The sequence below is a fragment of the Pleurodeles waltl genome, chromosome 11 (assembly GCF_031143425.1).
Source record: "Pleurodeles waltl isolate 20211129_DDA chromosome 11, aPleWal1.hap1.20221129, whole genome shotgun sequence".
Lineage (NCBI taxonomy): Eukaryota > Metazoa > Chordata > Amphibia > Caudata > Salamandridae > Pleurodeles > Pleurodeles waltl.
In genome coordinates, this window is record NC_090450.1 from 936721408 (window position 1) to 936747986 (window position 26579).

The window sequence follows — 26579 nt, forward strand, 5'->3', positions numbered from 1 at the left end:
GGAGTGCACAGAGTCTGCAAAACTCCAAAAGCAGAGCGAAGTCCATCGCCCACCCTTAAGTCTGAGCATTAGGCAATAGCCTCAACTATCATTTTACCCTAACTCCTCAACTTTCACTTCTTACGCTGTTCATTGTCTCTCACTTAACCGAAAACAATCGTCCTACAGACAAAAACAGTTATCACATGAGCAAACTACTGCATCTGCCTAATCATTCAATACATCTTGTGTTAAACCACAGACCATCATCCTTGATGTCTGAATCTTACTCGACTACACATCGTGGTATTCCCTGATAGCTTAGCACTGCCCCAGGGGTTAAGGGTTCTGTCATGCTTGAGTTCACTCCATGTGGCACTACCAAAAGGGGCTAGGATTCTGTCACTCTTTGGGGTGACTCTGTATTGTACTTCCTGAAGTCCTCACCAGGGGGTAGGATTTTTTCCACTTCTGGCTGACTTCATATTGTGTTTCCCAGCGTCTTTGCAATACCACTGAAGCAGAGCTAGTTACCTCTCCTTGCTACATTAGCTAAGAAGCTAACAGAGCTCTCAAACCTCAACAGGCTGATCAAACATATTTCAAGTTGAGAAGTTTTTTTTTTTTTCACCATACAGTTATTCCCCTACAATGATTAATCTGTCTTGACCAACTGCTCCTAGTACTAGCCTAGTTTGAAGAAACCCTATAGACAGTGTAGACCTGTCTGTTAAAAATGTAAGGTCCAAAAAACACTAACAATTTATCTGATAGCCCAAATTAAAAAAGCATTTGAGCCTCTGTGGGATTTCTTTCTTTAGAAAATAAGAAAATGCACAGTGAATACCACCCTGTAAACTACACCCAATAGATGTTCTGAAACCTTCTGCACCACCCTCAAGCAGATTCTCAATGACTCATCACTGCCACCTTCCCAGATACCTGGACATAGGTCACCATCGCACTGCTACTGAAAAACCATCAGAAGATCCAAAGACTCCAGCGAACTACAGACTGATCTCTCCTCTATCCTGCTTGGCGAAAGTCCTCGAAAAAACACTAATTGACAAACAACTAGCCAACTACCGCAATGACAACCGACTCCTGGACCCATCCCAATCTGGATTCAGGCTTAATCGCAGCAGGCTCATCTTTCAGCTCCATAACCTTCAATGCCTACACAGCCCCACATCATTTCGTACGTCGACACCCAGCTCATCCTCTCCCTCTCAGAGAACTCAAACCAACTTTATTGACTGCGTGTAGCCCACTGGATGATGACCACCTGACTGATGCTTTAATCCGACAAGACAGTGGTGGTTCTCATCAGGAAGAATATTTAACTCTCTTCCTCGTCTTGGAGGCTCTCAGAATAAGGACCCATTCCACTGTGCCAAGCCAGGAACTGTGGGACTGTGATGGACAACCTAATCCTGATGTTGTGCCAGGTCAACTTGACTGCCACCTCCTTCTTCCATAACATCAAACTCCTCCAGAACATTTACAGATGGTATCTGCTGAACACTCGTCAAATCACCACCCAAGCCCCTATCACCAGTAACTGGACTACAGTAATGCACTTTAGGTCAGAATCTTTCCACAACTCAGAAACAGAATCCAGGTCATTTAGAAAGCACTGGTCAGACTCACACTTAACCTCCAACCCTATAGCCACATACTGCTGTATCTCAAAGTCTTCCATTCCCTCCCTATTCACAAATGCTCCCTTTTCAAACTACACAAAAAAACAAATAGAAAGCACAGCACAACTAATGACTCTCCTATCAGAACAGCCAAAACAGCTTCCACACCCCAACCAGACATCTTCTCTCTACCAGCCTACCGCTCACTCATGTCCCCTGCACCTGAGGAGCCAGAGCAGTTGGCTGCACTCTCTTGTACCTTTCTAGCTTACATTGGCCTGCCTTTGAGCTGGTGACGCTCACATTAGAGCAACCACCTCAGTCCTTAAATTCCGAAAATTAAATTAAAAGATGGTTCCTTCAATAGGCCTTAGCCAGGGCAGCACACCTTTCTCCAAGCACCAGGATACCCGCCTGGTGACAATTGCGCACTACCAGTACACAAAGTAATATAATTCTGCAAGAAATAATATTCTAAGAGTAGCAATTAGGTTTCCACTGCGTGCAGGGATAAGAAAAGGACATCTGTAACAGTACCCCTCCAGTTTGGAAGGGGTTGCATTAGTCCCCTCTCTTGACAGCTAAAGGAGAGATATTGACATTAAAGGAGATGCATAGTGTGTGCCACTGGGAAGATAGCATCTCTGGATGGCAGAAATCTCTCCCACATATGAACTGCCATCGTCTTAGTCTTTTTTGTCTTCTCTGTGTGGTTGTGTTGTAATCTTTCTGGTATAGGGTGCAAAAGTCAAAAGCCAGATTACAATAGCCTTCCTTGCCACCTCCATCCATCCTACAATAATGTCATTGTTTGATCGACTTTGTGCAACTCACAGTATCGACTCCACCAGAAATCCATTGTTTTGCCAAAGTTACTGCGCTCTGTAAAAGAACCACAGCTTTACAGAACAGACTACTATGGGGTTAATCAACACACAAACCAGCAACAATGTTATCCTTACTGTCTTTGAGGCAATTACATAGGAAAAATTGTCTCTCCTATCTTTAGACAGATTCAAGACCTCAATGTGTTTGGGGAGTTGTTCTATGTCCATCTGAATCATTGCTGCCTCGCTTCCACATAAATTACCTGGTCTACAGACATAGCAAAATACAAACTCACATGAGGTACAAATATCTTTTCTTAGTTTACAAAGGTAATTAGAGGTTAGTGTGTCTTATCTGTGGTAGATATTGTCATTTACCCAGAGCCATCAATATGGTTGCACATCATTAGGGTAATCAAATGACTCCTTTTGGACCCCTGACTCTTCATCAACCAGTAAGTTGCAATGTCAAAGGTTTTTAACATTGGTAAGGGTTAAAACCACGGATACAAAATGAAAGAGTAAATAAAATAAACTGACTATCGAACCAGTGCCATTAAACAAGAAAAGGGCTTATTCACATGTAAATGAAAGAGGGATACACAGAGAAAACCAAAAGGTACAAGTACCACCTGGGGCTCAGATACAAACCTAAAAATACTTATAGGCATTAGATTTTCTGTAACATTGAGATCTATGTCCATGTTAATGTATGAGTAAGTGTTTTGCAAAACCACGAGTGCTCATTCGTGCCTTTTTTGAAAGGAGATACCTACTGGAGTGACACAAACATGCAGAAAAACATTCCCTGGAGGCAGACGTCATAGAACAATTATGTGAAAAAGCAGCTATTTGAAGGATTTTAGTTGGCAAGGGAAACTACTAGACCAAAGTCATATACAGGCTTCACTTATACCATCTAGGAAATGGAATACAAGGATAGAGTACAGCTGTGACTAAAATAAGGCTTTCTTTGGAACACTAAGGCTTAGAGAGTATACAAGTTTCAAACTAATGACAACAGCTCAAGCTGAGGCAGACAACCTCAAGACTTGAGAAGAAAGAAAAAACGATCTGTCACTCTGGTACAATATTTAGAAAGACCCAGATTTCCTAGGAAAGGGAGTTCAGGGATGGCAAATGCTCACTTTGTTATTGCGCTGCAGCTCCTTGACCTCAGTGGTCACACAAGAGGTAGGATGTGCACTTTTTTTTGTTTTAATTTAAAACCCTCCTCAAAAAAAATTGTAAGCATATTTTCAGTCTTTGCCCTCTTCTTCCTGGGATTCTCCAAGATAGCAAAAGACAGGATGGTCAGAACAAGAGAAATTGGTTTGAATACTCAAGTCAGACCATCCAACAGAGTTTACATGGTTGGTAGGTGATGGCCAACACAACAAAGAAAATGAGGATGATGGGTCTCAATACTGATGAGGACAAATGTAGTAATCATTTTCATTTTACTTTTATGTCTAATAAGGAATCCTGGCTGAGTCCGGGTCCATGCTCAGTTACCGCATGTACTGAGGACATTGGGACTGTTAGTAAGCCTGACTAGCTCCCGATGTGTACCACTGTGTGGGTTGTCAACAATAAATCTACCCCGATTAAACAACAGTTGTGTGACCGTGAGTGCAACAACAAACTAGTCAATAGTACAGTGATCCTTCCACAGTACAAAATGCAGTTAAAATTTTGGACACAGATGTCATTATTACATGGGGAATATAAGCCTAGAAAGAAATGCTGGTTAATACAAAATCATGCAACGCCATCATAAAAGAAAGTGGCGTATGGTCTGCAAGTCCCCTCCATAACAAACACTACAGAACAAAAACACTGTAGGAAGAGCGAGGACCTAGTAATGGGATTTTACACTGGTAGGCTAAGCATCAGGGGTACTGTTATGTCTTTCACATCACACAAAGGAATAACAGTTTTGCATCTCGGGATTGCCACTGTAAAGGATCTTCTGTTTATATACATTCCTTGAATGCCCAAGAGCTTTGTGTTGCAAGCCACTTTATCTGCAGAGCTGCAGTAGAGGGAATGTCAATTTCTTTATAGAAGAATTTAGAAGCTAGGCAACATATGTCAGGTTAATGGAGACAACATGTCTCCTGCTATTAAATTAACTGTTGTGGCTTAAGAGCAGTTACAGGTCCTTTAAACCATCTCAAATAAGGAGGAATTTGAAGTGCTGACTTATACTAGCACATCAGCCAAAAAGGTGACTTAGCACACTACTTACATCAGTATTCTGCTTGGATATTAAAAACTTGACACCCATATATGCAAGTTCAAGCACAAAGAAAAAACAAAGGTGCAGGGAGAGAAGCCACAAGACTCACCTATACCGATGCAGTGTCAGGCAGAACAGCTTGCAGAGGCCTTTGATTGCTCCCTCTGGTAAGTCTGAAAAAACAAAAACAAAGAACGTGAACGTGGATCCCCAATTTCTGAAAAGACCCTAAAAATTAGGAGGAAATGTCTACACTGTAAATATTCAAATTATGGTACTATTGTTTTTTTAAAGGAAGAGGACCAAAAGAGTAACACCCAAAAGTCACAAGCAAACAGAAGTAAGTCTGACAGGAAAGCAGATACCTTCCCAATTAGGGCTGCAAATGCTTTGCAGCAGATGATATATGTAATGTAACTAAGTCGCCTGGTGTAGGAAGTTGGCTCTGTATGTGCTATTTCAAAGTAAGGAATAGCATGCACAGAGTCCAAGGGTTCCCCTTAGAGGTAAAATAGTGGTAAAAATAGATAATACTAATGCTCTATTTTGTGGTAGTGTGGTCGAGCAGTAGGCTTATCCAAGGAGTAGTGTTAAGCATTTGTTGTACATACACATAGACAATAAATGAGGTACACACACTCAGAGACAAATCCAGCCAATAGGTTTTTGTATAGAAAAATATCTTTTCTTAGTTTATTTTAAGAACCACAGGTTCAAATTCTACATGTAATGTCTCATTCGTAAGGTATTGCAGGTAAGTACTTTAGGAACTTCAAATCATAAAAATTGCATGTATACTTTACAAGTTATTGACAAATAGCTGTTTTAAAAGTGGACACTTAGTGCAATTTTCACAGTTCCTGGGGGAGGTAAGTTTTTGTTAGTTTTACCAGGTAAGTAAGACACTTACAGGGTTCAGTTCTTGGTCCAAGGTAGCCCACCGTTGGGGGTTCAGAGCAACCCCAAAGTCACCACACCAGCAGCTCAGGGCCGGTCAGGTGCAGAGTTCAAAGTGGTGCCCAAAACACATAGGCTAGAATGGAGAGAAGGGGGTGCCCCGGTTCCGGTCTGCTTGCAGGTAAGTACCCGCGTCTTCGGAGGGCAGACCAGGGGGGGTTTTGTAGGGCACCGGGGGGGACACAAGTCCACACAGAAATTTCACCCTCAGCAGCGCGGGGGCGGCCGGGTGCAGTGTAGGAACAGGCGTCGGGTTCGCAATGTTAGTCTATGAGAGATCTCGGGATCTCTTCAGCGCTGCAGGCAGGCAAGGGGGGGATTCCTCGGGGAAACCTCCACTTGGGCAAGGGAGAGGGACTCCTGGGGGTCACTTCTCCAGTGAAAGTCCGGTCCTTCAGGTCCTGGGGGCTGCGGGTGCAGGGTCTCTCCCAGGCGTCGGGACTTTAGGTTCAAAGAGTCGCGGTCAGGGGAAGCCTCGGGATTCCCTCTGCAGGCGGCGCTGTGGGGGCTCAGGGGGGACAGGTTTTGGTACTCACAGTATCAGAGTAGTCCTGGGGTCCCTCCTGAGGCGTCGGATCTCCACCAGCCGAGTCGGGGTCGCCGGGTGCAGTGTTGCAAGTCTCACGCTTCTTGCGGGGAGCTTGCAGGGTTCTTTAAAGCTGCTGGAAACAAAGTTGCAGCTTTTCTTGGAGCAGGTCCGCTGTCCTCGGGAGTTTCTTGTCTTTTCGAAGCAGGGGCAGTCCTCAGAGGATGTCGAGGTCGCTGGTCCCTTTGGAAGGCGTCGCTGGAGCAGGATCTTGGGAAGGCAGGAGACAGGCCGGTGAGTTTCTGGAGCCAAGGCAGTTGTCGTCTTCTGGTCTTCCTCTGCAGGGGTTTTCAGCTAGGCAGTCCTTCTTCTTGTAGTTGCAGGAATCTAATCTTCTAGGGTTCAGGGTAGCCCTTAAATACTAAATTTAAGGGCGTGTTTAGGTCTGGGGGGTTAGTAGCCAATGGCTACTAGCCCTGAGGGTGGGTACACCCTCTTTGTGCCTCCTCCCAAGGGGAGGGGGTCACAATCCTAACCCTATTGGGGGAATCCTCCATCTGCAAGATGGAGGATTTCTAAAAGTTAGAGTCACCTCAGCTCAGGACCCCTTAGGGGCTGTCCTGACTGGCCAGTGACTCCTCCTTGTTATTCTCATTATTTTCTCCGGCCTTGCCGCCAAAAAGTGGGGCCTGGCCGGAGGGGGCGGGCAACTCCACTAGCTGGAGTGTCCTGCTGGGTTGGCACAAAGGAGGGGAGCCTTTGAGGCTCACCGCCAGGTGTGACAATTCCTGCCTGGGAGAGGTGTTAGCATCTCCACCCAGTGCAGGCTTTGTTACTGGCCTCAGAGTGACAAAGGCACTCTCCCCATGGGGCCAGCAACATGTCTCGGTTTTTGGCAGGCTGCTAAAACTAGTCAGCCTACACAGATAGTCGGTTAAGTTTCAGGGGGCACCTCTAAGGTGCCCTCTGTGGTGTATTTTACAATAAAATGTACACTGGCATCAGTGTGCATTTATTGTGCTGAGAAGTTTGATACCAAACTTCCCAGTTTTCAGTGTAGCCATTATGGTGCTGTGGAGTTCGTGTTTGACAGACTCCCAGACCATATACTCTTATGGCTACCCTGCACTTACAATGTCTAAGGTTTTATTTAGACACTGTAGGGGTACCATGCTCATGCACTGGTACCCTCACCTATGGTATAGTGCACCCTGCCTTAGGGCTGTGAGGCCTGCTAGAGGGGTGTCTTACCTATACGGCATAGGCAGTGAGAGGCTGGCATGGCACCCTGAGGGGAGTGCCATGTCGACTTACTCGTTTTGTCCTCACTAGCACACCCAAGCTGGCAAGCAGTGTGTCTGTGCTGAGTGAGAGGTCTCCAGGGTGGCATAAGACATGCTGCAGCCCTTAGAGACCTTCCTTGGCATCAGGGCCCTTGGTACTAGAAGTACCAGTTACAAGGGACTTATCTGGATGCCAGGGTCTGCCAATTGTGGATACAAAAGTACAGGTTAGGGAAAGAACACTGGTGCTGGGGCCTGGTTAGCAGGCCTCAGCACACTTTCAATTGTAAACATAGCATCAGCAAAGGCAAAAAGTCAGGGGGCAACCATGCCAAGGAGGCATTTCCTTACACAACCCCCCCCCAAACGAAAGAGGATGAGACTAACCTTTCCCAAGAGAGTCTTCATTTTCTAAGTGGAAGAACCTGGAAAGGCCATCTGCATTGGCATGGGCAGTCCCAGGTCTGTGTTCCACTATAAAGTCCATTCCCTGTAGGGAGATGGACCACCTCAACAGTTTAGGATTTTCACCTTTCATTTGCATCAGCCATTTGAGAGGTCTGTGGTCAGTTTGAACTAGGAAGTGAGTCCCAAAGAGGTATGGTCTCAGCTTCTTCAGGGACCAAACCACAGCAAAGGCCTCCCTCTCAATGGCACTCCAACGCTGCTCCCTGGGGAGTAACCTCCTGCTAATGAAAGCAACAGGCTGGTCAAGGCCATCATCATTTGTTTGGGACAAAACTGCCCCTATCCCATGTTCAGAGGCATCAGTCTGCACAATGAACTGCTTAGAATAATCTGGAGCTTTTAGAACTGGTGCTGAGCACATTGCCTGTTTCAGGGTGTCAAAGGCCTGTTGGCATTCCACAGTCCAGTTTACTTTCTTGGGCATTTTCTTGGAGGTGAGTTCAGTGAGGGCTGTCACAATGGATCCATATCCCTTCACAAACCTCCTGTAATACCCAGTCAAGCCAAGGAATGCCCTGACTTGAGTCTGGGTTTTTGGAGCTACCCAGTCCAGAATAGTCTGGATCTTGGGTTGGAGTGGCTGAACTTGGCCTCCACCTACAAGGTGGCCCAAGTAAACCACAGTTCCCTGCCCTATCTGGCATTTGGATGCCTTGATAGAGAGGCCTGCAGATTGCAGAGCCTTCAAAACCTTCTTCAGGTGGACCAGGTGATCCTGCCAGGTGGAGCTAAAGACAGCAATATCATCAAGATAAGCTGTGCTAAAGGACTCCAAGCCAGCAAGGACTTGATTCACCAACCTTTGGAAGGTGGCAGGGGCATTCTTTAAACCAAAGGGCATAACAGTAAACTGATAATGCCCATCAGGTGTGGAGAATGCTGTTTTCTCTTTTGCTCCAGGTGCCATTTTTATTTGCCAGTACCCTGCTGTCAAGTCAAAGGTACTTAAGAATTTGGCAGCACCTAATTTGTCTATGAGCTCATCAGCTCTTGGAATTGGATGAGCATCTGTCTTGGTGACAGAATTGAGCCCTCTGTAGTCCACACAAAACCTCATCTCTTTCTTTCCATCTTTGGTGTGAGGTTTGGGGACTAAGACCACTGGGCTAGCCCAGGGGCTGTCAGAGCGCTCAATTACTCCCAATTCCAGCATCTTGTGGACTTCCACCTTGATGCTTTCCTTAACATGGTCAGACTGTCTAAAGATTTTGTTCTTGACAGGCATGCTGTCTCCTGTGTCCACATCATGGGTACACAGGTGTGTCTGACCAGGGGTTAAGGAGAAGAGTTCAGGAAACTGTTGTAGGACTCTCCTACAATCAGCTTGCTGTTGGCCAGAGAGGGTGTCTGAGTAGATCACTCCATCTACTGTACCATCTTTTGGGTCTGATGACAGAAGATCAGGGAGAGGTTCACTCTCTGCCTCCTGATCCTCATCTGTTACCATCAACAGATTGACATCAGCCCTGTCGTGGAAGAGCTTAAGGCGGTTTACATGGATCACCCTCTTGGGGCTCCTGCTTGTGCCCAGATCCACCAAGTAGGTGACCTGACTCTTCCTCTCCAGTACTGGGTAAGGGCCACTCCATTTGTCCTGGAGTGCCCTGGGAGCCACAGGCTCCAGAACCCAGACTTTCTGCCCTGGTTGGAACTCAACCAGTGCAGCCTTTTGGTCATACCAAAACTTCTGGAGCTGTTGGCTGGCCTCAAGGTTTTTGGTTGCCTTTTCCATGTACTCTGCCATTCTAGAGCGAAGGCCAAGTACATAGTCCACTATGTCTTGTTTTGGCTCATGGAGAGGTCTCTCCCAGCCTTCTTTAACAAGAGCAAGTGGTCCCCTTACAGGATGACCAAACAGAAGTTCAAAGGGTGAGAATCCTACTCCCTTCTGTGGCACCTCTCTGTAAGCGAAAAGCAGACATGGCAAGAGGACATCCCATCTCCTTTTGAGCTTTTCTGGGAGCCCCATGATCATGCCTTTTAATGTCTTGTTGAATCTCTCAACCAAGCCATTAGTTTGTGGATGGTATGGTGTAGTGAATTTATAAGTCACTCCACACTCATTCCACATGTGCTTTAGGTATGCTGACATGAAGTTGGTACCTCTGTCAGACACCACCTCCTTAGGGAAACCCACTCTGGTAAAGATACCAATGAGGGCCTTGGCTACTGCAGGGGCAGTAGTCGACCTAAGGGGAATAGCTTCAGGATACCTGGTAGCATGATCCACTACTACCAGGATATACATATTTCCTGAGGCTGTGGGAGGTTCCAGTGGACCAACTATGTCCACACCCACTCTTTCAAAGGGAACCCCCACCACTGGAAGTGGAATGAGGGGGGCCTTTGGATGCCCACCTGTCTTACCACTGGCTTGACAGGTGGGGCAGGAGAGGCAAAACTCCTTAACCATGTTGGACATATTGGGCCAGTAGAAGTGGTTGACTAACCTCTCCCACGTCTTGGTTTGTCCCAAATGTCCAGCAAGGGGAATGTCATGGGCCAATGTTAGGAGGAACTCTCTGAACAGCTGAGGCACTACCACTCTCCTAGTGGCACCAGGTTTGGGGTCTCTGGCCTCAGTGTACAGGAGTCCATCTTCCCAATAGACCCTATGCGTTCCATTTTTCTTGCCTTTGGACTCTTCAGCAGCTTGCTGCCTAAGGCCTTCAAGAGAGGGACAGGTTTCTTGTCCCTTACACAGCTCCTCCCTTGAGGGTCCCCCTGGGCCTAAGAGCTCAACCTGATAAGGTTCAAGCTCCAAAGGCTCAGTTCCCTCAGAGGGCAGAACTTCTTCCTGAGAAGAGAGGTTCCCTTTCTTTTGCTGTGCTGCAGTTGGTTTCCCAACTGACTTTCCTGTTCTCTTGGTAGGCTGGGCCATTCTTCCAGACTCCAGCTCTACTTGTTCACCCTGTGCCTTGCATTGTGCTCTTGTTTTCACACACACCAGTTCAGGGATACCCAGCATTGCTGCATGGGTTTTTAGCTCTACCTCAGCCCATGCTGAGGACTCCAGGTCATTTCCAAGCAGACAGTCCACTGGGATATTTGAGGAGACCACCACCTGTTTCAGGCCATTGACCCCTCCCCATTCTAAAGTAACCATTGCCATGGGATGTACTTTTCTCTGATTGTCAGCGTTGGTGACTGTGTAAGTTTTTCCAGTCAGGTATTGGCCAGGGGAAACCAGTTTCTCTGTCACCATGGTGACACTGGCACCTGTATCCCTCAGGCCCTCTATTCTAGTCCCATTAATTAAGAGTTGCTGTCTGTATTTTTGCATGTTAGGCGGCCAGACAGCTAGTGTGGCTAAATCCACCCCACCCTCAGAAACTAGAGTAGCTTCAGTGTGGACCCTGATTTGCTCTGGGCACACTGTTGATCCCACTTGGAGACTAGCCATACCAGTGTTACCTGGATGGGAGTTTGGAGTGGAACCTTTCTTGGGACAGGCCTTGTCTCCAGTTTGGTGTCCATGCTGTTTACAGCTATGACACCAGGCCTTTTTGGGATCAAAGTTTTTACCCTTGTACCCATTGTTTTGTGAAGAGGCTCTGGGCCCACCCTCCTGTGCAGGTTTTTGGGGGCCTGTAGAAGACTCTTGACTATTTTTAGTTTTGGTTGTCTCATCACCCTTCCCCTGGGGAGTCTTTGTGACCCCTTTCTTTTGGTCACCCCCTGTTGAAGTCTTGGACACCCTTGTCTTGACCCAATGGTCCGCCTTCTTTCCCAATTCTTGGGGAGAAATTGGTCCTAGGTCTACCAGATGCTGATGCAGTTTATCATTGAAACAATTACTTAACAGGTGTTCTTTCACAAATAAATTGTACAGCCCATCGTAATTACTTACACCACTGCCTTGAATCCAACCATCTAGTGTTTTCACTGAGTAGTCTACAAAGTCAACCCAGGTCTGGCTCGAGGATTTTTGAGCCCCCCTGAATCTAATCCTATACTCCTCAGTGGAGAATCCAAAGCCCTCAATCAGGGTACCCTTCATGAGGTCATAAGATTCTGCATTTTGTCCAGAGAGTGTGAGGAGTCTATCCCTACACTTTCCTGTGAACATTTCCCAAAGGAGAGCACCCCAGTGAGATCTGTTCACTTTTCTGGTTACACAAGCCCTCTCAAAAGCTGTGAACCATTTGGTGATGTCATCACCATCTTCATATTTAGTTACAATCCCTTTAGGGATTTTCAACATGTCAGGAGAATCTCTGACCCTATTTATGTTGCTGCCACCATTGATGGGTCCTAGGCCCATCTCTTGTCTTTCCCTTTCTATGGCTAGGAGCTGTCTCTCTAAAGCCAATCTTTTGGCCATCCTGGCTAACAGGAGGTCATCTTCACTGAGAGCATCCTCAGTGATTTCAGAAATGTGGGACCCTCCTGTGAGGGACTCACTATTTCTGACTAACACAGTTGGAGACAGGACTTGAGGGGTCCTGTTCTCCCTATTTAGGACTGGAGGAGGGACATTGGCCTCCAAGTCACTAATTTCTTCCTCTGTGATGTCATCATCAGAGGGGTTGGCTTTTTCAAACTCTGCCAACAGCTCCTGGAGCTGAATTTTGGAAGGTCTGGAGCCAATGGTTATTTTTTTGATATTACAGAGAGACCTTAGCTCCCTCATCTTAAGATGGAGGTAAGGTGTGGTGTCGAGTTCCACCACCTGCATCTCTGTATCAGACATTATTCTGCTAAGAGTTGGAATACTTTTTTAAGAATCTAAAACTGTTTCTAGAATCTAATTCAAACTTTTAACAAACTTTTAAACTCTAAAAAGACAATGCTAAACAGGGACTTAACACACAAGGCCCTAGCAGGACTTTTAAGAATTTAGAAAACTTTCAAATTGCAAAAATGAATTTCTAATGACAATTTTGGAATTTGTCGTGTGATCAGGTATTGGCTGAGTAGTCCAGCAAATGCAAAGTCTTGTACCCCACCGCTGATCCACCAATGTAGGAAGTTGGCTCTGTATGTGCTATTTCAAAGTAAGGAATAGCATGCACAGAGTCCAAGGGTTCCCCTTAGAGGTAAAATAGTGGTAAAAATAGATAATACTAATGCTCTATTTTGTGGTAGTGTGGTCGAGCAGTAGGCTTATCCAAGGAGTAGTGTTAAGCATTTGTTGTACATACACATAGACAATAAATGAGGTACACACACTCAGAGACAAATCCAGCCAATAGGTTTTTGTATAGAAAAATATCTTTTCTTAGTTTATTTTAAGAACCACAGGTTCAAATTCTACATGTAATGTCTCATTCGTAAGGTATTGCAGGTAAGTACTTTAGGAACTTCAAATCATAAAAATTGCATGTATACTTTACAAGTTATTGACAAATAGCTGTTTTAAAAGTGGACACTTAGTGCAATTTTCACAGTTCCTGGGGGAGGTAAGTTTTTGTTAGTTTTACCAGGTAAGTAAGACACTTACAGGGTTCAGTTCTTGGTCCAAGGTAGCCCACCGTTGGGGGTTCAGAGCAACCCCAAAGTCACCACACCAGCAGCTCAGGGCCGGTCAGGTGCAGAGTTCAAAGTGGTGCTCAAAACACATAGGCTAGAATGGAGAGAAGGGGGTGCCCCGGTTCCGGTCTGCTTGCAGGTAAGTACCCGCGTCTTCGGAGGGCAGACCAGGGGGGGTTTTGTAGGGCACCGGGGGGGACACAAGTCCACACAGAAATTTCACCCTCAGCAGCGCGGGGGCGGCCGGGTGCAGTGTAGGAACAGGCGTCGGGTTCGCAATGTTAGTCTATGAGAGATCTCGGGATCTCTTCAGCGCTGCAGGCAGGCAAGGGGGGGATTCCTCGGGGAAACCTCCACTTGGGCAAGGGAGAGGGACTCCTGGGGGTCACTTCTCCAGTGAAAGTCCGGTCCTTCAGGTCCTGGGGGCTGCGGGTGCAGGGTCTCTCCCAGGCGTCGGGACTTTAGGTTCAAAGAGTCGCGGTCAGGGGAAGCCTCGGGATTCCCTCTGCAGGCGGCGCTGTGGGGGCTCAGGGGGGACAGGTTTTGGTACTCACAGTATCAGAGTAGTCCTGGGGTCCCTCCTGAGGCGTCGGATCTCCACCAGCCGAGTCGGGGTCGCCGGGTGCAGTGCTGCAAGTCTCACGCTTCTTGCGGGGAGCTTGCAGGGTTCTTTAAAGCTGCTGGAAACAAAGTTGCAGCTTTTCTTGGAGCAGGTCCGCTGTCCTCGGGAGTTTCTTGTCTTTTCGAAGCAGGGGCAGTCCTCAGAGGATGTCGAGGTCGCTGGTCCCTTTGGAAGGCGTCGCTGGAGCAGGATCTTGGGAAGGCAGGAGACAGGCCGGTGAGTTTCTGGAGCCAAGGCAGTTGTCGTCTTCTGGTCTTCCTCTGCAGGGGTTTTCAGCTAGGCAGTCCTTCTTCTTGTAGTTGCAGGAATCTAATCTTCTAGGGTTCAGGGTAGCCCTTAAATACTAAATTTAAGGGCGTGTTTAGGTCTGGGGGGTTAGTAGCCAATGGCTACTAGCCCTGAGGGTGGGTACACCCTCTTTGTGCCTCCTCCCAAGGGGAGGGGGTCACAATCCTAACCCTATTGGGGGAATCCTCCATCTGCAAGATGGAGGATTTCTAAAAGTTAGAGTCACCTCAGCTCAGGACCCCTTAGGGGCTGTCCTGACTGGCCAGTGACTCCTCCTTGTTATTCTCATTATTTTCTCCGGCCTTGCCGCCAAAAAGTGGGGCCTGGCCGGAGGGGGCGGGCAACTCCACTAGCTGGAGTGTCCTGCTGGGTTGGCACAAAGGAGGGGAGCCTTTGAGGCTCACCGCTAGGTGTGACAATTCCTGCCTGGGAGAGGTGTTAGCATCTCCACCCAGTGCAGGCTTTGTTACTGGCCTCAGAGTGACAAAGGCACTCTCCCCATGGGGCCAGCAACATGTCTCGGTTTGTGGCAGGCTGCTAAAACTAGTCAGCCTACACAGATAGTCGGTTAAGTTTCAGGGGGCACCTCTAAGGTGCCCTCTGGGGTGTATTTTACAATAAAATGTACACTGGCATCAGTGTGCATTTATTGTGCTGAGAAGTTTGATACCAAACTTCCCAGTTTTCAGTGTAGCCATTATGGTGCTGTGGAGTTCGTGTTTGACAGACTCCCAGACCATATACTCTTATGGCTACCCTGCACTTACAATGTCTAAGGTTTTATTTAGACACTGTAGGGGTACCATGCTCATGCACTGGTACCCTCACCTATGGTATAGTGCACCCTGCCTTAGGGCTGTGAGGCCTGCTAGAGGGGTGTCTTACCTATACGGCATAGGCAGTGAGAGGCTGGCATGGCACCCTGAGGGGAGTGCCATGTCGACTTACTCGTTTTGTCCTCACTAGCACACCCAAGCTGGCAAGCAGTGTGTCTGTGCTGAGTGAGAGGTCTCCAGGGTGGCATAAGACATGCTGCAGCCCTTAGAGACCTTCCTTGGCATCAGGGCCCTTGGTACTAGAAGTACCAGTTACAAGGGACTTATCTGGATGCCAGGGTCTGCCAATTGTGGATACAAAAGTACAGGTTAGGGAAAGAACACTGGTGCTGGGGCCTGGTTAGCAGGCCTCAGCACACTTTCAATTGTAAACATAGCATCAGCAAAGGCAAAAAGTCAGGGGGCAACCATGCCAAGGAGGCATTTCCTTACACCTGGGCAAGTTAAGAGCTAACAACTCAGACGTGTGTGTAATTTTTCAGGTCACAGGTACAAGCGATGGCAAGTTTGCCTTAGGCTTTGATTTTTCAGGGGTCATTTGAATGTGTGACACTGAGAAAAAACCACGAGAAAATGAAGATCAATATTTTGACTAATCACAGAATAAGTAGATTAAACTGAAGCTACCTTACTGGTTATAATTTGTCTGTTAGCATCATGGTTTTCTGTGTTCACATGGTGTACTTTCTGGTGAACACTCAGCCCTGCCTCTAGATGGCATGGAGGCATCATCTGACCAATCAAGATGATCTAGGAGCAGTAAAGCAAATGCAAGCGATGGATATCCACATGAGAAATTCACATGTGGTAAAATTGAAGAGTCAATTTAAATAGTCATAGCGTAGCATCAACATCTAGAATTATTCTAACTATAAAGGACCAACACTGGACACCCTACATCTATTTAATTTCAAAGAAATAACTAATAACAGAGTTCAGGCATTCATAGGAAATCTAAATTGTGGATTTGATTATTGAGTGTTCAATTAAACATCTATTTACATAACACTGAAACAAACTACAAAAATACAAAATAACTAAAGTAAACCAAAGGACAATGACTTCCAAATAAACTAGCAGTATATTGAGAAGAAATCAGGAAAAGGTGTTTTCAATAAGTATCGACCAGTGGTTTACCTCACAGAGGAGGGCATCTATCAAGTAGATCACTGGCTAATCAGTGTAAGTCTAGCAGCATGGTGAAAACTGTTCATTACACCATTCACTTTATAGGCTGCTTAGGATCGGCAGCCAACTAAAAGAAATTCTCATTGGCTCGACAGACTGAAGTCATAGGTTTTACAAAACAAGTTCAGCATTTAGAAAGATCTACTGTTTCCAGTGCAAGAGAAAGCATGTGAGCTACTGGGTTTAATGTAATACTGCAAGCTTTAGTAGCATGAGCTGATTAAAGTAAAAGCTGCATGGGTTTCTGGGCAGGTTGTGCATTCAAGTCAATAACTAAAGTAGTTCTTGGAATATATGCTTTCCCAAAGTAGTCAATATCAAGTAGGAGCATGCCATAAAGGTTTGCTTCACAGAAACAATCCCAAAGAAGCTAAGGGTGACAGATGCCACTGTCCCACAAATGCGCATTTACAAGCACAATGTGACCCAACTTCTGAATGGAGAGACAAACCTCTTCATATCAACCTGCTCAAACTCAGACCTTGTGATATTTTTTGTTATGTACATTTAACACCTACTACATATAGGCATTACTCTCACCGTACCTTCAATTTCTTTATGTATTCTTAATTGTAATTTGTTAAGTGCTCTGCTCTCATCCAGGCTACACGTTCTACATTTTTGGAAGATTAAGACTAAAGTGAGTCCAGGTGCATTCCTAGCTTCCAGGCAAAAGCCATACAAACAAGCATTTGCAATGGAATGGGTCTCACGTTTGCTCGAGTTAGCTATTAGAGTTGTAAATTCCTAACTAGATTTCTCTTGCTACATAAATTGAAAAGTAAAACAGTTGACAGAAGCGAGCCTATTTCAAAGCGCCACGGCCGCCATGAGCATGAGAGTTATTGGCTCCCTGCATGAATGTCTAGAAAGGATCGCGACTGGGATGAAAGACAAACCAAATCCGGGGCCATCACATCAAAATGCACCAATAAAAATGAAGCATTTAAGACAAGCACACCAAAGAATGAATAGCAAGAGTGGGTGTGGTTAAAAGCCCACCGAGAGATTACAACAGGCCAGAGTGCTTGCTTGACCCTAAAAACTACAGGAATTCCTGAGTCATTACAGAACCATGGTCTCACTCTCTAAAAATGGGAATGAGCCTTCAGTGCTGCTACCAACTTTTCCAGAGAAATAAGTGACTTAACACTTACTTTGTTGATGAGTTGTTTACTATTTTTCCACAGATGAAGTTTCAAATGTCCATGCTAGACATGCAACCATTCTTCCAGATTTATTTCCAAAGTCAATAACAATATATCCTTGTGATAGTATGGAAACTTTGTGTTACTACAGAAATAATTATTTTAGTGAGGAGCAATTCTGAAGAGCTCTTACTAGGGGCTAATGAAAATCATTAACGAGGGCTCCCATGGCTCACTTTTCCACACCACCATAGCGAAGTTGACACTTTCTGAACAGATGCCATCTATTCTAGGCCTTTGCCAATACTATCTTTATCCAGCAACAGTAAAACATCAACTTATATCACCATTTTCAAGCCGAGTTCTGATTTGAAGGGCAGTAACAGTAATTTGATCTAATTATCTATCAGTGCCTGCAGCAGGAAAAATTACTTAGATGCAGACCCACTGATTCAAATGCTCAAAAGGTAGTTGTAATGATTTGTGTTTTGACCACTGACTTCACGTTGCACTTAGCCTAGCAGCACACCGTTACATTAGTGACCACCAGCTACATTTGCCTTTTTACTTTACTTTAACATTAGCCACTGCCACGTTAAATGCTGCAAGTAGTTTTCCACGTTGTACAACGTTCTCATGTTTTTATTCTACTTGTTTTCGTGGCTGATAAGAATGTACTAAGACGGGCTGGAACGGTCTTGTTTTGAAGGGGCACCTGGGGATTGTGGCCAAGTCCCTACATGTTCTTTTCAAAGATGACCTAAAGTAATCAGCATTTTTTAAATAATAAAGTTCTGCAGTGAGAGGGAGGTTCTAGAATTTTCCTCTCTTGTTTGTTCAAGGTATAAGAGGCCGAGACCAGATGGACTGGGACCGAGAGTGATTCAGATCTCAGACATGCCCAGGACACTGGGGTGTGTCATCCTTCCCGTGAGGATAGTTGATCTCCCTCTCTCCTCGATCGATTCTGGAATCTGGCAATCTGACGATGATAGGAGGGAGATAAAGCAGATGTGCCCTTGCCTCATTGTGATGCATATTTTTTAATCCACGATTTGCTGTGTACATTGCGTTGGAGAATAGTTTGTACATGTTTTCATTTCATTGCTGTGACCATTTTTAAATGCGTACTTTCAGCATGCTAATCTCCTTTTACGAACCTTGCGAGGTGAATTAATAAATGTCTTCTTTAGACTAAGAAGCGCATTCCAGAGACTTTTGTCAGTGCATGAGTGTTTCAGCCTGGCATTAATGAAGCAAAACAGTAGTGTTACCAGGAATGAGGATAGCTCTACAATGGCAGGGAAAGAGCCATCATTAGAAGGTGTAATGCAACTAACTTGTTTCAAGTCACCCCTAAGCATGTTAGTGAGGCTAGACATGTAGGTGTCTGCAATATACCAAAAACTGAGGGGTGGGGGGGTTACACTGGCCACATGAGCCTGCCTGCATGCACTGCAATAGACATGTTTTAACAGAGCACAAACAATCCAAGTTCGTAGAGACACACACACATACATACCATTTAAACACTTAATCATCAGGACTGGAAATAAAATAACCCTAAGGTGCCACTCACTTTTTATTCAAAATCTCCAGCTAAACCATTGCCTTCCCTGATTTCCACACCCAAAGTCACAAGAAGCAGGAAGTGAATTGGGTGAAAAAAGGAGCCGGACAATTACAAGCTGTAGTAAGCTATCTTTCTATTCCTACCCAGGCACGGTAATTTATCATGATCTACCAGGACGAATGGCAGTAGTGGTTAACAGGCTGAGTACAATGCACAGCAATGGGCCATGTAGATGCTAATGGCAGAGTTGTTTTACATGATGAGTAGTTGAAAATAGGGATTTAAACACCAGCACCGAGTTGAGCAAGCGGGCTAGGAGTACCAACAAAAGCAGCAAGATTGGATACATGTGTGCATGAGTTACCATGGACATGTGCATAATTCTTGAAGGCGTGACAGCTATTTTTTCTACTTTTAATTTACCATTTCGAGATTGGAAGGGCCATTCTTGAAGGTGTAAATTTAAAAATAATATGTGCAAAAGGGTTATCAGGCAGAAAGGGGTGGCCTGGAAGCAAATAGCAGCCGCTGAGTCCTCCCAAAAATCTTTTCCTGATGTTGTTATCAAACAGTGCCACCCCAACTCTAACACAACAACCTGAATAAGGACTATTTTTCAGCCATTTCTAACAATTTTTTAAAGTTGAAATCAACTACAACAGAGTCTCCTATTACGATTTCAAGAATAGGCCACTGGAATCACCTTTCTTGGCAGGAATCAATGGGCTAATGCCTTTAACCAATGAATACATTGGGAATCTTCTTTGATACATGCTTTTCACTTCAAAGCCATGTAGCTAGACCAACTGTGTTCTATCTTTCTGAGAATCCTAAAGAAAATCCAACTTTTCCTGGACTGCTAGCTTTGCATTTCAGTACCCCCAAGACTAGACAACAGCAACTCAGTCTGTACAACCTCACCAGACAAACAACTTCAACGTGTACAGGTAGTTGAGAACTTTACAGCCCATAGTATATCAGTTCCTCCTAGAAGGAAACACACTTCCCCAGTATTAAGATCACAGAATTAACTTTACATCAGTGCGCATTCTATACATGGATTAGCCAACAAAATAAATCTTCAATTTTTATCCTTTACGTTTTCCTAGAATGCCCCTGTGCGAGAACATTATATTCTCTCAATTCCAAAAATAAAGACATTACCGCATGGTGACTGAGCATTTTCGCTGTGCCAAAGGTTTGGAAATCTATGCCTTTCTCATTTCGATCCAAAATGCCTTTGTCTGTTTTGAGGCCCAGAACTTGAGCAGTGCCTTTTTAAATCTGTTTTATTTTGAATCAATTGCCAAATATTAGTGTGTCTATATTTCTCCAACAGCACCAAGAAGCCCTGGTTTGTATGTGCTAATAAATACATTTCAAGTTACAAAACAAAAACTTTCATATTCTACAGAAATTTGCAGTGAGCTTCAGATTACTAAGCTACCACCCCAAGCTAAACCACAGTTATCAGCAAACACTCTACCCTTTCGGCTCTACCCAATTTAGATTGTAAAATAGCTCTAACAAGCGAGGGAAGCCTACAGGAAAATGTGAGCTCCTTGTGTAACTATGTAGGCTATTGTGAGTCCCATTAATGTCCATTTCTAAAGAGAAAACTGCACCCATCTAGACTGGTATTCGCACCATAAATTGTTTCAGTTTGAAGAACAAAACAATGAGTTTACAAATACTAAAATAAAAGAAACCACCAAGAAGAGTGAGGGAGATACATGAAAACTCTAGTTTTTCTGGATCTCCAATTTAAATTTGCGACTATTTGCATGTATTTTCTGAAAGGACGCTAACGATTGTGCAGGGTACACTATAAACCAAAGTGTGAGTAGCCATGTGCCTGCCTTGCTGCCACTTATAAGATCAGTGAATGATTTCAATTAACATTACGGAGTTTCTTAAAAAATAACGTGGAAACAAAAAGGTTAAACAAACTCCATATTTAGGTCGTCTTGTATTCATACTTAAAAAGTGTGTTTTTTGCCACAACCTCTGGGTAGAGGCAGACCTCAGAGCTTAATATTTCACTGTGTGTTCCATTATGGAATGTGAAGTTGGCTTATCATAAAAAGACTGCAGTACGTTTGCCAGCTTGTCTTTTCAAAAACCCTTTCTAAATGTGTTCCTTCTTGTGTTGATGGCGGCAGCAATTTATTTTTGCATTCAATAATGAGGTACTATTTGCAGGCATTCTGCTACAATCCTGCATCGTTTTATCTGAATCGCATGGTGGAGAAAGACCACTGTGGGGAAATCGTCATCAAAAACCTCTTTATGGCCTGTGTATCAACAGAAGTCTTAAACATGGCCTTTATTATAAAGCCAAAGAACCTACCCCAAACCTTCTAGAGGTTAAGAAACCAACAATAATTCGACTAAAAATTGTGACACCAAAGTAGCAAGTTGGCTTTGGGAAAAAGAACGACTGTTACTGTTGTTTCTTAAAAATATCTGCTTAGTAAAATTTTCTTTCTCCGTTGCATTTATCGCAGTCTCATCTTTTGATTTTGTCAACTTTGTTGTATTTTACATTGATGTATGATTGATGGAGCTGTGGAAATGAGTTCTGCATGAGAGAAAGCACAAGCGAGAGATCAAGAAAATGCATACACTCCCATAAAGTGCTGGAAAAGAAGTTCCCTGAATGTGAGCAATGGAATGAGGCTATAAAGCTATGTTCTAGGGGTGGGTCAAACATAAGAGGATTGAAAGCCATCAATTAAGAAGGAAACAAATGATACTGACAAGAAAGCCAGCCAACAGACTGGTCCAAAGCCAGCTGTAAGTACTGGAATTGTCCAAAACAGAACTTATACAAAAGACAGATAAAAGTTGTCTGGAGACAAGTTGTACACAAAGGATATGGAATGTGAGCTTTTCATATACTGATGCAATACAAATACAGATGTCAATAAGTGTGAATCCTATATATGGAGGTGGAGGCAAAACTGATTCTACAAAAAATACAAGTAACACTTGAATGTACATTATGGACTATTCCCCATTCTAGCAAAGCAAGAGACCAACAATTATTGACCTGTTCCCCTTGTCAATCTATCAACCATCCAACCCTCCATTCTGAAAAAACAGATCTGATGATTTTTACATTAATGATATGTAGCTTAATCTATGCAGTGGTTATGTACTAAGAGAAACATGTAAAAGAGGTGGTTTATTTACAATAAATTGCTTTAAACTCTGAATATCGTTTACAACATTCTTACAGATAGCAGGCCCTAGGAGCAATTTTAGACATCAGAAAGTAACAGCTCAGACTAATTCCAGGCTATTCCTATTCTACTTCTACAAGGATTTTTAGAAGGACTCCTTTAGGAGTGTGCCTTTGCTGTGGCTGTTATGGTGGAACTGCATATGCTGAAATTAAAACACCATAGTAAACAACATGGCAATGATCTACACTCTTTTCTTGTCAAGTACAAACTGTCTAACAGAAGCATTTGGATCTCTTTGAAATATTTGCAGAAACTAAACTGGAAACAAGTGAGTGATGAATTACCTTTGGTTGTGACACATTTCCCAAGCTCGTTAAGGATTTCTCTACGTTCTTTTACACTGGATGATGTAACTTTCACAGCAAACTTCTTAAGAGTTTCATGAACCTTAAAGATAAAAAAGACAAACTTTGATTACTAAAGATGGCACACTTCCTCACTATCTCTTCCACCATTTTGTTCAGGTGCTCTTTGCTCCCCATTATCAATTAAACCACATCTCAGCAATCACTAAAATTGTCTGCAGACTATATTCTTCTAGGAGTAATCGTGATTCGCACCTCAGCATAAAAATGACCATTGCTGATCCCACAAATATACTTTTCCTTACAGGAGGAATACAGTCTCCTGTCAATTTAACATCAGCACACCACACATATTAAACCAAAAGACCTCTTTCACAACATTCTATAACATTCTGCCATATTTTTGAAAAATAACTCTTTCACAAACGTACTGAAATCATTTCATACATTGTAGTGGTCCCAGTCGACTTCTAAGCACATTTTTGAGTTAGGCACAACATGCCACCTCCTCTTCTTCAGATTCTGAATGCAGTCTTTCCTTCTTCATGCTCAAAGCTAATCTCCATCATAGTATCTTGAACCTTAATTACCTTGATCTCCCTGTATCAGGCCATTTATACCATAAACTTTGTCACCAGGAGGCTTCAACTACAATCCATTCAAACACAAACATCATGTAATATTTGGCACCAATTCTGCAAACAACTGTACTGCCAAGCGTTCAGATTAATACATATTCTGCTCTTTATTCAGCTTTCTTCTTCCTTAAATCATCCCCTGCTTGCACAAGCACTTTACAAAGACTATAAATAGTTATACTTTTGACATTCCAAGATTAGATTCACTCACCCTGTCCAAAGACTCACCCAATAAATCTGTACAAGTAAAACCTTGCCTGAATATTTATTTAGGTGCTGGAAGCATATCTATTATATGTAAAGAAAAGGGTGCACAACTGCCATTATCAAGATTTCACAGACTCGCGTCCTACAACACTAGTGTCACAAAACTAGGTCTAGATCACCTTTTCTTTGGTACTCAAATGACTGAATGAATGGCCAGGAGAGATACTCTGTTTATTGATTTACAAATGTATACAATTTAAGTAAGTACATTCTACTTATCTGCATTAACACAATAATAAGTTCCATTTCATGGACAATGCATATAGGTTAGGTATTACATTTTGATGTTGGAATATATGGGGAATAAACTTTGTGGCCGTTGTGATGTAAAGTCCTCAAGGCCCGACTCCGGTTAGACCCTACAATCCATTTCGGACTACATTCCTTCCAAATTATGTCATATCCATTGTAAACAATAATACTACGAATGTTGTCTGCTCTTATCATTCGTTGAACTCTGGACGGGACAAAGAGTGTCAAAGCATTCCAATAATGACCCAGATATAACAACTTATGAGACACTCACTCTGGAATAAGTGTTCCCTTATCATTATGTCATATGTCAAGACCATTAAAAAAATATCCATAGATAATTCATCATAGATATGTAGTTCAAATTGGCATCCCCTCATTGCTCATTTTCTTCTACATATGTCTAGGGCCCGTCTCTGGCACCTATAATCTAAACATCGCATTCCTAAAACTATGTCAGATTTTCAATCCTGATAAGGTTTAGTATTTAAGGACCACCACTCAATCCCTTAGATAGGTCCTTCATCCCAGATTATCCTGCAAGACACTGACGAAAGACGATCTTGGTTGTTGACGGTATTTAGAGAAGCTGATGCATCGTGCCTTAAGCTCATAAGAGCACTGCAGTGCATGTTTGTCTTTCACAGGGAACACGTCCTCTGTGGTTCTTTTGTTACCAATAGCTTGAACTGTCAACAAGGTTTGCATTGTGCTGCTTCTCCCAGAGAAACTCTAGTTTGCAAGTTGCTCTACTGTATGCTCTCCTAGAAGTAGGCTTTGGTTATTAGGCTTTTTAGATTACATTATGACCACATTAGATATGTTAATTTCATTCTTGTTGTTTGTAACATTCCTTCGTGCTGTTTTCATGATAACCTGTGTGATTATTTTGTAAGTACTGAGAAACAGGTTTACCCTGCTGTAATAAATACTTTTAATTAAAAGTGTCTGCTCTTTTTAGTACTGTGTGTGTGTGGAGCTACAAAGAACAAAACTGTTACTGTTATCACAGTGCCACTGAGTCCCCTTTGGGGACTGTTAGCAACTCAAAAGCAATGATTTCACTTCAACTATGTACTGAGTGGAGTTTTGCAGGACTACAATAACCTGTGCTTTCCCATTTCGATCTGGTGCATTGAACTAAGTTTACCTAGGTCACCCTTGGGTGGGAAAGCAAACCCTGTAGAGCTACATTAGAGTCACAGCTTATAGAACAGGGAAACATGTTTTAGCCATCTAAGGATCAGAGCAATGTTTCAATTAACTAGAACAATACAACAAGAAACACAGGATGTCAGCCCTGTTTCTAAGTCTATAAGTGTCTGTTTCACGTGTTGGATAAAATCAATCAGGAAATTGTAAAGCGCACTACTCACCCATGAGGGTCTCAAAGTGCTGAGGGGGGGGGTGGAACGGTTTTGGACAAGTTATATAACATATTTGCAGGGTTACTGGTTTCTATTTCCTGTGCTTGGGTTTCCTTCCAAATTGTGCAGGCTTTGCTTCAATTTTTTATGGTGGATAATTTCAACGTGTTTTGTTCTATGTGTATCTATGTTAAGGGTTCCTTATGTGGTTTATATGTCTGTTCTATAGGAGGTACTAACCTCAATTGGACGTGCTTCAAACATATCCAATATGCAAATCCCACTGGCGAGCAATGGATCATCTGCAGGCGTCCCAGTTTACTTTCTTTCTTACTTACTTTCTTGACCTAATTTTTAGGGTCGAGCGCAAAGCACTCTGTCCCTGGTACAATCTCTCTGTGGGCTTTTAACCATGCCCATGTCAAGCCCATCAGTTTAGTTGGTCCGTGAACTTGCCTTTTAAAATTAGCTTGATTTAATTAGAGAAAGGCATGCATACATCATGCCTTTTCTGGTGTTTAGCCTGCCTCGAGTGCACCGGCCAACTACTGAAAACATACAAGGCTCCATGTTTTCCGTATGGTTTCTGCACTATTTTTCCTCTTTATTTCATAGGCAGCGTGATCTCTTTGGGCAGTAGTAGAGTGCTTTGCATGACATCGACCCTGTTACATGGATATTTGCTCTTTTGCCAGTTACATGGATGTAAAGAAATGGCTCCCTGTTGCAGTTACCCCCCACTTTTTGCCTGATACTGATGCTGACTTGACTGAGAAGTGTGCTGGGACCCTGCTAACCAGGCCCCAGCACCAGTGTTCTTTCACCTAAAATGTACCATTGTATCCACAATTGGCACACCCTGGCATTCAGATAAGTCCCTTGTAACTGGTACTTCTAGTACCAAGGGCCCTGATGCCAAGGAAGGTCTCTAAGGGCTGCAGCATGTCTTATGCCACCCTAGAGACCCCTCACTCAGCACAGACACACTGCTTACAAGCCTGTGTGTGCTAGTGAGAACAAAATGAGTAAGTCGACATGGCACTCCCCTCAGGGTGCCATGCCAGCCTCTCACTGCCTATGCAGTATAAGTAAGCCACCCCTCTAGCAGGCCTTACAGCCCTAAGGCAGGGTGCACTATACCATAGGTGAGGGTACCAGTGCATGAGCATGGTACCCCTACAGTGTCTAAACAAAACCTTAGACATTGTAAGTGCAGGGTAGCCATAAGAGTATATGGTCTGGGAGTCTGTCAAACACGAACTCCACAGCACCATAATGGCTACACTGAAAACTGGGAAGTTTGGTATCAAACTTCTCAGCACAATAAATGCACACTGATGCCAGTGTACATTTTATTGTAAAATACACCACAGAGGGCACCTTAGAGGTGCCCCCTGAAACTTAACCGACTATCTGTGTAGGCTGACTAGTTTTAGCAGCCGGCCACAAA

General features: G+C 44.0%; 1 protein-coding gene across 2 annotated transcripts in view; it reads right to left on the reverse strand.

The window, feature by feature from the left end:
• Positions 1-26579, reverse strand: part of GCN1 (GCN1 activator of EIF2AK4) — a 1158386-nt gene that overhangs the window by 1113835 nt on the left and 17972 nt on the right. For both annotated transcript variants that reach the window (XM_069215038.1, XM_069215039.1), the window contains exons 2-3: positions 22585-22687; positions 4801-4864 (exon numbers count right to left, since the gene is read on the reverse strand). In XM_069215038.1, the coding sequence (XP_069071139.1) occupies positions 4801-4864; positions 22585-22687 (167 nt within the window). The remainder of the gene's footprint in view (positions 1-4800; positions 4865-22584; positions 22688-26579) is intronic.